The sequence below is a fragment of the Branchiostoma floridae genome, chromosome 13 (assembly GCF_000003815.2).
Source record: "Branchiostoma floridae strain S238N-H82 chromosome 13, Bfl_VNyyK, whole genome shotgun sequence".
Lineage (NCBI taxonomy): Eukaryota > Metazoa > Chordata > Leptocardii > Amphioxiformes > Branchiostomatidae > Branchiostoma > Branchiostoma floridae.
In genome coordinates this window covers 12,976,503-12,989,017 of record NC_049991.1, presented here as the reverse complement: position 1 = coordinate 12,989,017, position 12,515 = coordinate 12,976,503, and the positions used below count along the sequence as shown (strand labels likewise).

General features: G+C 41.9%; 1 protein-coding gene across 3 annotated transcripts in view; it reads left to right on the top strand.

Annotated features, from left to right (window-relative positions):
- The window catches only part of LOC118429477 (glutamate receptor ionotropic, NMDA 2B-like), a 72,835-nt gene that overhangs the window by 29,478 nt on the left and 30,842 nt on the right, over positions 1–12,515 (top strand). For 2 of the 3 annotated variants that reach the window (XM_035839971.1, XM_035839969.1), the window contains exons 1-2: positions 5,451–5,772; positions 5,945–6,389. In XM_035839971.1, coding sequence (XP_035695864.1) covers positions 5,970–6,389 — 420 coding nt within the window. In that variant the 5' untranslated portion in view covers positions 5,451–5,772; positions 5,945–5,969. Of the gene's footprint in view, positions 1–5,450; positions 5,773–5,944; positions 6,390–12,515 lie in introns of those variants that run through there. The other variant, XM_035839970.1, reaches the window with a different exon arrangement.

The window sequence follows — 12,515 nt, the reverse complement described above, 5'->3', positions numbered from 1 at the left end:
TAGTAAATATGGATTAATGTGAATATGTATTTGAAGGGTAATGCCAGCATGATAGATGCCTACATTAAAGTAGACGTATGTTGTGATGTACCTGCCGGATATGTGCTTATATGAGCCCGAATATGGACTCCTCTCCATTGTAGGAATGCCCCACATGACTTGATCAATCCTTCCGTCTACACAAATAAAATTTTCATTTCTCCACCACTTCACAAACCAATTGGCTTTTTGCCTATGCAATTAAGGAGAGAGATTATTGAGCCTGGATTATTACTAAGAAGTTGAAGATGGATTGACACTTCGATTTAACTATGAAACGAAATTCGCTGTGTTTATTCATTGATAGGCAAAGTGACCACGGACATGTATCAAAATAATCAAGCAACACAACATGATTAGAATCTAATTGTGTCAATCATCATGTAAACAATTATGATGTAAACAATCTTCATACCAAAAAAATGAAAGCAGTAAACTATTTTAGCATAGCCCTGTCAGCACAACAGATGTGTCCCAGACTCCAGCACAACCAGATGATCCAGTATTGAATGTATATCATGAAAGACTAGTCATCATTCTATATACTTAAGCAAAGAGGACAAATGTCCCTGTTGAATTTCTCCGCGTCTTTGCATACACAGTCAGAATACGAGGTATTTTATATTTTTCACCAAAAGAGAACAAAAAAATATCTTTTATGCCTTATCTATGTACTGTAAATCTCCATTCACTCAGGGTTATTTAGCAAGTCCTTTCTGTATTGGTGCTTCATTCTCGTGTCCCAGTTGATGTATTGTATTTCAAAATTCTCTACCGGGGCCCGGACGGGCTATAGCTAGTTACGGGAACAAAAAATACGAACGAAAAAATAAGTGTATGTCCGTTAAAATGCACACGTTTTGCTCATGAATAATATTTGGTACATTTTCAGTCCTTTGCTGTCTTTTAATTCATACTTGTCTTTTCCAGTTACAGTAGACTAGGTTTCAGGTAAGTGTTTCTAATAGCAGTAAACCACTCTGCTGATTAAGTTTGACAGTTTGCCACCCTGTGTTTCGCTGATGCCTCGGGCCACAGGGCGAGGGTACTGGTGCATCGCACCGTTCCCAGTGAGCCGAAGTTGACAAATAAACTTTGGATGCCGTTGTGGCACGGAATGACTGGCGCTGCCACATTTTTTTCGCGAATAGGCGGGTGATGGATGGAAATTTAGCTAACAAGCGACGTCTGTCGAACGGAAACCTTCAGGTAGGAAACGGGAAAACAGAAGATGGATAGAGATAGCGACTCCCTCCGTCTTCGTCATGTTCCGCTCCCTGAACTCCGGGACAAATAATGCATGGACGAAAAGTTTTAAGAGGATTAGCATTAGATAAATTTCAACAAAATTGGCACACGCTACAGCGTGGTACTTAGTTTTGTTGCTAGTAAATTCCTGGCGACGTTTGATGGTTAATGCTGTCAGCACCAGATTCGTTTCGAAACATTTATTTTGCGCAGCAGCGCTCAACTAACTGCCGTCAAAACGATGCTACTGGTGTCTAAGTGCTGTGTTCTGAGCAGACCCCGAACACCTTTAGAATATAGATACACAATGTTCACCGTCTCCCCATCTGAGTTAATGGAACCAAAATATCGAATGACGTCAAGTGCAGGACGCCTGGTTCGTTGCATGCATGTTGATGAGGCATTTTAATTCCGTCCCCGTATTAGACAGCAACTGTTTCGACTATTGGAAGATTTACTCGATTCAAGCTTGATTTACTAAGCATGCAAGCCAGGTAAACAAAAACAAACAAACAAACAAACGAACGAACAAACGGAACAATATCTTCCTCAACGGACCATCATGTTTCCGGAGCGTTTTGTCATAACTTCCGTGGCAAATTTGGTGCAGATCCAAATAAAGATTTTTGACAACGCAAAGTGGTTCTTCCTATTATCTTTATCGGTAACTTGTAAACGATGCATCGATAATCAGTTATTCAAGGTCTCTGGCCTTAAAGCTTATTGTCCACGATGCATAGCTAAAATTACTTCACTCTTATCCTGTTCTATTCAAGGCAGTGAAAATGAAGTCAGAATTTCGAATGATTTAAACATGCATATGGTAGCTCAAAATGATTTAATTTACAGGAAAGTTAACTTGACGAAATAACGTGACGAGGCGATAGTTTGTCGAGCAGGCGTTTTGTCGATTTGCGCCACGGGAGCTTGTTACAGGCGATCCTTTAAGCCGGATGACTACCTATTTTCCCTAGTCCGATGTCAGACAATTTTTGGTTTGACGGCAAACGATGGTCGCTTTGGGACCACGGTAATAGCACGTTCCGTTAATAACGATGTTCTGGTGTAACCTATCCGTGTGTATGTCACATCATGACGTCAATGCGCCGTCATCTTCTCTGTAAGATCGTTTCTCACAATCTCACACGATCCCTTAACATTCGTCAAGTTTGTGTAGCTCAATTTTTCATTTCCATATTTTGATTTGGGATTGCATGTAGTTTATTTTTCACTGATGAAAAATTAATTTGATTATAGAGATTTCTTCTCTCGATGATGGAAGTTCAAGTCACGGTCAAAAGTTGAATACGTGATATCTAGTGCTGTACGTATTACCTTGTCTGGTCGTCGAAATGTACTGTTTTCTAAGATCATTTCGTGCACGGAATATACCCACATGTGCAATGGACCGTTATCAACCTGCTACAAGGCACGTCGAGTTACGTTAGATAGCGCGGTACGGTCATCTTATCTGAAATTGAAAGTTTTCGATATCTAAATCTTAGACAAAAACGGCACGGTCACAATGTTTTCGTTTATTTCCAGTACACAGTATGGCAAAGTTTAGCACACATGAATTCTAATCTCTGAATATCATTAGCCTTTTTTTAGTTCACCTGCATATTCTGTATATAGTAATCATTTTTGTAATATTGTGGTGTCTGTACAGACTTTTAGAATGTGAAGACTATAGTATCCCACCAACTAACCGGATACAAAGCGTGTTTTATGTTGGTAAGTACGAGGTATAAGTCAGAGTAATCAAACAATGGAGCAATCGATGGCTCTGGGTATTTTCAATTATTACGAGGCTCCGAGGACGGGCACTGCATTCCATTATCCAGTTCACATTTTGGCTCGTTTTGGCCGGGAATCCCTCGCCTTTGTCGTTAGTGCGTCGGTATTTTGTCCAGGAAGGCGTGAAAAGATATTCCCGACACGTAAAGAAGTACCCTCCCACCGGGCGTTCACGAGCTGTCAAAACAGCGCAGACTTAACCCGACCAAACACGCCGTGAATAAGGCCTGAGGGAAGAAGACGTGTGGACATCGGAGAGCTGTGTTCTGTTATATGTCACGGACGGGATAAGGAGGGATCCCTCCGGTCCCAGGGGACGTAAGTCGATATGGACGCTCCTGGTGGACAAATCTCCCTCAGGTGGGTCCTGTGAAGACTCGTAGTCTCTTACAAAACGTGTTGTACGACAGGTGCTATGTAATAAGTCTAAATGTCATGAACAAAGTCCCTCAGCTGGGTCCTGTGAAGACTCTTAGTCTCTTACAAAACGTGTTGTACGACAGGTGTTATATAATAAGTCTAAATGTCATGAACAAAGTGTTAAGAATACTTTTCGTTATTGACGCTTGATTTCTCATGACGTCTGATTTTTCAAGAAACGTGCTTGGCAGTAACCCGGTGAAACTAAAGCTCAGAGCTTGAGAAAGACGAATAAAGTCGAAACCGGTAGAATACCGTCGCATCTGAGCTGTCATTTTCCCAAGCTACAAATGATATAAAGCTTAGAGCTAAATTTAGACTGAAAAGTAATTAACATCAAGGGTGCACCTGGGAGACCATCTCTAGTTATGAACATGTATTTTAATGAAAATGAAAACTTAAAAAAAGAAGTTCGAACAGGTACTAGCCCCGGAAGGAGATAAATGTATCTGTGTATTTTGCAAGAGTTCCTGCTGACAATTGCACATTTGCCACCTACAGCATTACATAACTGCCGGAAAGAACGCTGTCATTAATGGCTAACTGCAGCTCAGAATATGAGCAGAGGAAGAGAAGAAATGTCATACTACCGAAAATCACGGAAAATGCCCACAAGGACTTTGTAGATAATTTGATGGCTGTTGGCAAAATCACAAGTACAAGGATTGCACTTACCAACGTTATGTGCAGATTTCTCCAATCATCAACGACTTCATGCTGTTACCAGTCATGCTAAAATGATAATTACACCTCAAAACTCACTTTGCTGCCGTTGTTACGACGTTTCCTCAAATCAAGTGTGCGGGTAAGTTTCCTAATGGTTTTTCAATGCAAACTAAGTTTCCCCATCTTCCCCATAACCTCATTCGCAAATCGAATCGTCAGTTTCCCCTAAATGGGCCTTCTTCATTTCTGGGCCACAGCCGATAGTCGCGTAAATTCTCATTGTATTCTGTGCTGACCAGGTCTCTAGCTCGCCCACACGGTGAATGAGAGAAAGAAGGTGGAATATTCCTAAAAGGTGTTTCGTAGTTGCTTTATTTGTATCAAAGCAGCGTTTAACGTAACAGGGATATTATAAGAAGAGAAGCGTTATTGCCAGGTATGAAGTTGATTTATATATCGTCGATATTGCATTATTACACGCGGGATGACATCTTGGGTTGCTTTGGTCGATACCTGGGCTGCTCCTTTTAAACATGTTGGGCGAGATGGTTTTCATAAATAATTCAGGTTGGCAAGCAAACAACACAGGGCCAAGGAACTGTTATTCGAGACTCGCTCTCCAAGCGCCTCGCCGCTGTAACAGCAGCGACGTTTTATGAAATGTGTAACGTTCGTCTTCTTGGAAGGGCACTGAAGGAGCGCGAGTTATACCCTCCACTATGTGATAAACCGCGAGGTAGGAAAATACAAGTGTTAATAGCTTTCCTAGATAACGTATCGCCGATTGTTGCTGAAACGGGAATTCCTAATCACTGAAGATCGAGACAGCTACCGCTGGGCAGGCTGGGAATTTGTTAAAGGATTTGGTGCGATAATGAAACAATCGCATACATGGCTGTGAGCCGGCAACAGATGAGCGCCAACATCCGTCTTAAATCTAACATTTATCAGTGTGATCAATCATGCAGCCACTGGGTGATCCCAGCAGGACACGCAGTTACGTTATATGCAGAAAGAAAAGCGACCCATTGGCCTTGAACATATATGGGAAATTTCATCTGTTGCCGTGCATACTTTCCCCATCGAGTTGGTTTGCGGTATTCAATTTGAATCGAAAAGTTTGCTTTGTATTTTTCTCAGGTATACATGAGTTTCTTTGTTTGCGTTTTAAAAGCAGCATCGGTGTAATTATTCCGTTGCATAATCAATTACCGCAAATTTACGCAACAGAAAAGACTGACACTCGATCGAAGTGCCGGAATGTTCGGCGGGGCGAGCGCACACAATACAATCGCCCTCCGGAGGGCTGAAACGACTGCTGCATGAGCCCTGTGAGCGCATTTTGCGGCCATTTCGTCCCATTTTTTCATCCGTCTGCGCGGATCCACCCCTCTGCCACCCTGCCGCCCCTCCATGGTACACGCAGGTTCGAGACGCGCACCTTCCTCGCGCATTCATCACTGGAGGTTCTGGCTCAATCACATGCTACATTTGTCTGCTGGGGATGGAAGCAGCAGGCGTACCTCAGGAGTCCCGCTTCATCCGCCGCTTCTGCTGCAACCTCTGACATAGACTTTCTTCCCACACAGGGCCTTCTTCAAGGTGTGGCTCTGATGATATTACAGGATTGCACCTTCCATCATAACCGCTGCTTTATTATTAGGCTTAGTATTCCACGGCTCCACCTGATGTCAGCAGTGGAGTGTGGACTGAGATGAGTAGCGGAAAGGGACGATGTTCTTTAACGGCTCCTTTTTTTGCTTTTCTTCGCTAGATCTGGAGGAGACTGTGCTGTCACCATGAAGGTACTAGTCGGCCTGTACTGCCTTACTTGCGTGTCCGTGCTGCGGGCACAGAGGATCGGATCATCAAGAAGGATCTGCGGGAGCGATCGGACAGCACCTGAGATAAAACTGGGAGGTATGTTCGTAGAACAAAGCATGGTGCAACCTTACAGAGATGCTGTGATAGAGGCGAACTATCGCAGCGGCCAGACCCTGGAAATCAAGCCGCTTGAGAAAGTCCTGAAGAATGTGACTCCCGACAATATTGTCAGGAGCATGTGTGAAGATTTGGTGAAGAAGGGAGTAAACGCTGTCATCTATGGAGGTGATGAGGACAACGTCAAGTCGACTTTGTATGTGAAGCAAATAGCAGGAGAGCTAGGAATGCCCATCCTTATGGCTGGGGGAGGAAGCTCGGAAATTCTGCATTCTCAGGTGAGCGACGATTTTATTCAGCATTCCAAGTAGCAAACACGTATATGCTTTGTGTCTGATCATCTTTTATTACTTGCAATTGTGATGCACTAAGAATTAGTTTGCAGATATTATACGGCGTAATTTCGAGGTGGATACCCATGGCAGCTGGTGTGTATGAACACAAACAGGATTCGGTCTATTTTAAATTCGCCTCTGACGTCAGATGATGACGTCCTAACGGAAAAAAAGAACCTAGACAATCAGCCGCCACCTAGAAATATTCTATTGCTCTCTACATTGCTTATGTTTGTAGTCTAGCTTTACGAAATATTTAAAGCCTTAACACTGATCCCATTATTAGGTTTCTCGGTCTCCAGTCTCCAATTAGAATCTGAAGCGCCTCTCGTCAGCGCGGCTAATGGAGCAGTACGGTGCCTTATCATTTAGACGGGCCCCTCTTACCTGTCATTTTCGTTAGAAGTCCACACTATTCTACATCTTACTTACACGCCTAGGTCAGACTATCAAAGGACGTCCGCTCCAATATATGCCTCGTCCGATATACATGGGTATTTAACAGCTTTAAGAAGGTTTTCTCATTCCTGATGAATATTAAGATGAAGTCAAGCCTAATGGGGCATCTGTTAATCAGTGGATATTTTTCACGGTTCAGCCCTACAAATTTAAGGCCCTATAGGCTCCCCAAAAGCTGGTCTATTTCCCAGGGTGTAATCTGAGCAACATACCTCCACACTCTGGAACATGTAATTTGCTCCCGCCTGGGGATTTACTGTAGCAAGTGTTAGCAGGACTCGCCACCCCTTTGTGATGGCACGTCGATATGAAACACACGGACTCAACAAATTTGAAAGCACTTGTCCTACATTGGGCCTAGTTTGTACATCAAGGGAAAGAAAAAGCAGCGGATGGTCTTTGGTGTTTGCGGGGTTATTAAAGAATCTGCACCGTGTTTTTGTTCTGATTTGCACATGTAGGAAAGTACGGTATATTATGGGCGTTTGGGGAGATACCTGTTAGAGGAAATCTACTGATGATGTTGGGATGGAGATTAATACATGAACGTTTTGGAACAATTCCCCCTGTATCTTCGAAGGGCTTGGGGCAGTTATCTACTCAGCTTTTCATTAATGTGAAATATTAGAGCTTCCGGGAAAACTACGCATAGTAATTGTTTTGAGAGGCGAAAGTATCAGAGATCGATTCCAAAGCGCGCGAGCCCGTGATCCGGATGGCCCAGGTATGCTGATGGCTGAAACGTTTCGCTCGATTCTCATTCCATCTGAGAGGCGGAGGCATCCGTCACCAGCCACCGACGGCCATGCAATCTACACGATAGGAGACGTCTCACCTGGTCTTGTGTGAGGTGTAGAAACAACTCTGACCATGCATAGTTGAGAAAACATGCTTTGTGTTCAAAGAAGACTATGCAATGTGTTGCTGGAGATACCTGAAGTCGTGATGAGAAATGGTGGTCGATGAACTTGGAGCAAGATACTTATCATGGCATTACATATAACATTAGAAGGCTAAATTTACGGTAAATGGAACCGGGGTATTGTAATCCTGGATATGGCTGAGCTGAGGTGTCCAGATTGATGTATAGGGTGGCCATTTATTTTGTAACCTATGACCCCCACCCTCAGCTAGATTCAATAGGTGAGCAACAAGACTCATCACTCAGACCGAAGTTGAAGATTTAGCTAGCTGCATATATCGGAAAAACACAGAAAGACTGCAACATAGGTCAATTGGCAATTTTATGATATTCCTAGGTACTCTTGAGATGTATTGAAAAGTCTAGAATCTGCATCTCAAATAGTTTATCGGTAGAAATGGTCTCTCTGTTGTCAGACAACAACATTCTTTGCAAACGAATGAAGCGTTTTATTTTTCCGACGTTTCGGTGACTGTCTGTCACCTTCCTCAGCGCATTTCCGACTTGTTGACATTGGCTTATCCTAGCAACATGAATTATGGTCTTTTAATCCTGTCTACTTCCCTGCTAATTAACTAAGGACCTCAGACAATATCGTAAGACATTGGAGAAGATAGTGCTGTGCATATGTAGACGTGTACTGTTGGGAGGTGCGTGTCATCAACCCTGAGGTTGATTTCCTGCTGTACTGGAGAAGGTAATAGACTGTATGGCACTGTAACTCTGCTCACCTAGTCGTGCAGACACCTTGTTACCTTCGTCAAGACGGTTCTGTTTTCGGTGCTTTTGTGTGTTTGTGTGTAGGTGTGTTTGTGGACAACATGACGTAAGACGTTTGCTGACGGCACTGCAGTGGTACGTCTGGTTTTGTTATATCGTTCCGTCAATATCTAAACAGCAAAATTCTTAGTCCTATCTTGCTACCATTGATCACTTGAATTATACTCGATGCATTCTTCAAAAAATAATACAACGGAATTAGAATACTCTCTTAATCCAGCTCACGCAGCTTCACCAGATGTTATTACAGTCAAGTAAATGAATGGAATGTTTCCAATTAACACATTCCCTTATATTGTCATCATTAGCCCACCCAGCTTGTTGGATTTTTAAAGGTTAATGATGAAGTTAATCATAGTCAGGATGCAGTATTTATGGTAGGTTTCGTCACCCCGCACCCCAGGCCACATCCGTTATCTGACGATCTTTCATCTTGCAGCCTGCAATCTATTGGTATTCTGGATACGTGTGTCTTAAAACCCGACGAACATCAGATCTAAACTTGGGAAAAACTCCCCATTTCAAGTATATGTATATATATATACATATTGGAGTGTATTTTCTGTAAACTATAGCGACGAATCTATCTTCAGGATAAAAGTCAACTTGACTTTATGTATCGTATTCCAATTTCTTGTAAACTGCAACGATAGATTAAACACTACACGTTTACGAAGACAATTAAAACAGCATGCATATGATAGTAAAACTAATGATAACAAACGCTCACATGCGTAAGAGAACCTACAGATAAAAACTGCGTCTGGCTGATTTAAATGGTGACTTTATTAGGACCGGAACCAAGTAATCAAGGCAGAAATTGAACTGTCACTTTGAAGCAATCATTTGTTTGATTCACTAGATTAAAATTTCCAATCTACCAGCGTTCTCCCAATTCGAGTTTGACGTAGCATGTGACGTCGGTTTGTATGATTAAAACAATACAATATACAACTGTGCTTGTGCTAACCACACCGGTACTGCCTTGTTTTATGTTACCTATCCATAGATGTAGCGTCCATTGATTTTATGGTACGTCATCAGTGTTGAGCCTGTGCAAGGTTGTCTCCAAATGAGTCTTCTGGGGAACAAGTAATGAAGATGTCTCATCAAGATGAACGAGCTTCTCCTACATGTATGTACAAACTGATGCAGGAGTGGGCGGAAAGTAACAGAAACACAAACCATGGAAGTCATTTCCGATATGCAACTTACGGCTGTCGAAGTTATCAATAAAGTCCATACCCAACCAATGGGAACCCCTACCTGCAGCACATCTGAGTTTACATGATTAAGCCATGTTGATTTGGTTGTATGGATAACACTCGCGCTTGCATAAGGTTTTTGTCCGTTTACAAAAAAAGAAGCTTTTTTTACCATACTGTCATTCGTAAAAAGCAGCTGTGAAATGAGCACATATATGCCACATATTGAAAAAATATCGGAAAACGGATACTTTTGTCATAGAATGCCAACTTGAATTCCTAAATACAAGAAAACGATGAAATCGAGCAACCATTGTTGTGTATATTGTACTCAGTGTGTTAAGCTACGTCGATGAAGGTTATACATCCAGGTAATAAGATACTCCAAATATCAATAACTCAAATTAATTCATCCTTCCTGGCTACATAGACTTCATATTAAAGGCAACTTCTTAAACTTTTTCATTCGCATGCGCGTATCAGCTTTTTGGTTTCCAAAGGATGTCATTCAAATAACCAAATCAACATGACCTTACATGGACAAGAACTGAAATGCTCAGCAAGTAGAATTGTCGATATAATACGATAACAAGCAACGGCTTCTGAAACAGCTTCCGGTCAAATCTTCCAGTCACCAAGTCATTTATGGTGAGATAATTTTCATCGTTACGTGTAAACCCCAAAGTTTTCTTTACGTCGATGAAGGTTAAACATCCAGGTAATAAGCCACACCAAATAGCAGTTACTCAAGCAACTTGACATGATTTGGAAACGGTCAGACGTTTCAGGCAGAATCCACTATCTCTCATCAATGACACTAAAGAGCCGTTTTATATATCCTAACTATGAATTGATATGCAAAAAAAAAACAGTTGGAGAACAGATTTTTTCTTTCGTAACTATGCAAAAAGGAAGGAAGATAATTTTCTTGACTTTAAAAACCAATTTGTGGAAAGAGACTAGACAAGAGCCTTTCATTTTCCTTTATCCCCAAGAAAAGCCCGAGCCTGTAGTGTAGGGCTGTTCGCCATCTGCGTGAACAGCGGGGTCACGTACTGCACGATGTAGACAGACCTACTGACTAAATTGCAATGTAGAACCCATCGCAATAATGACTCCTTCGTAACTGAAGCCGTAAGAACAACATTCAAATAGGGCCAAGCCCTAGTTCTGTCAGTGTGGCTCAATACATTTACCGGTAGATGGACGGAACAAGTATCATTACTGCCGAGGCCGGTGCGTAGTTGGAGTGGCTTTATCAGACTCCCATCAATACCGCCAAACGGACGTGACTCCGCTATCAATTCCCCTTGCCATTTTAGCTGAAATGTGGTTAGCAATATTGGACGAAGTATGACTTCATTATTTCATAGCCCCAGCATCAAATATGAATTGTAGCCGGATAAAGGTCAGTTGATAAGCATTTATAATAATAGATTTCAATAGCATTTTTTTGACAAGTCAATTTTCTATGATTAATGATATCATAGCGGATGGCATACATTATGATACGTCAACAAGTTAAAGGATGACTCATATACATACATCAAAGCTTCTCATCTTAATAGCTGGAACAGTTAGTATGCAAGCATCTCCTATAGATGCATCAAATTATTGTCTGTCGGTATAATTTCCAGAAAGTTAAATTACTTATTTTTTAGTTGGATCTTACTTCCCCAGAGGCCCTTGTTCGTTAACCGTGGTACATATTGTACTCTTATTCGTCCTGAGCACCTTCCAATTTCAATGAAATAGATATGAAATGTTAATCTCCAAGCAGATCTTACTGTGGCAAATGGGAAGGAGTTTAGCTGGCAGAGCAGTTATTGGCCACAGCGAAGGCCAATAACTCCTCTTTCGGCTAAAACTCCTTCCCATTTGCCACAGCAAGATCTGCTTGGAGATTAATGAAATGTATTTTCCTTTAAGTTATGCAATGCATAATCGAGTGGTTGTCCCTGTCCTTATCCTGAACTTATCTGGATAAGGTATAGTGAAAAGTAATCAAACATTGTCGGGAGGACATACATCTCCATGTCCCCATGGTGCCATTTGCTACGAATGTGTCTGTGATAATGTATGTTATCCGGCAACCCCCTCCCTGACAGTATCATAAAGATGCGCATGGACATATGTTATATATCGTAGACATGCCCGTTGCAATAAACTAGGTTTCATCTCTGAACGTTGAGTAATATGAAGGTTCCCGGTCACCTCATGGAACATGTAAGCCGCCTTTTCATGAATATAACCAGTGTCGTTGACAGAGGAGTTATCATTGAACCATATGTCGTCACTTCTGTGCTGTTCTCCAAGCAACAGATAGTACAATTTATATGGGTTCTTTCTCAATTTTGCATGCGGTATAGATAGATCATGTTGACGATAGTCAATAGTGTAAATAGATTCAGTTTCATCTCCAACAGCTACAAAATCGGCACCTTTCTAAACAACCGCTCGGTTTGATCTTGTCTATTTCCCACGGCAGAATGTTGTCACTCGGTCTATGTACTCCCTTCTCGTGACATAAATTGTCAGTACAGAGTCATTTCATCTTATGAGATTTGATCTGACGTGTATAGCTGATATAAAGCACGATGGTAGGTAAGATAGACGTACCGGGATAGGATTTAATCAAAACACGGAGTTCCGTAGAGGACTCTAGATCTTGCAGACAGATACCGTTACCATGAAAAGCACCGG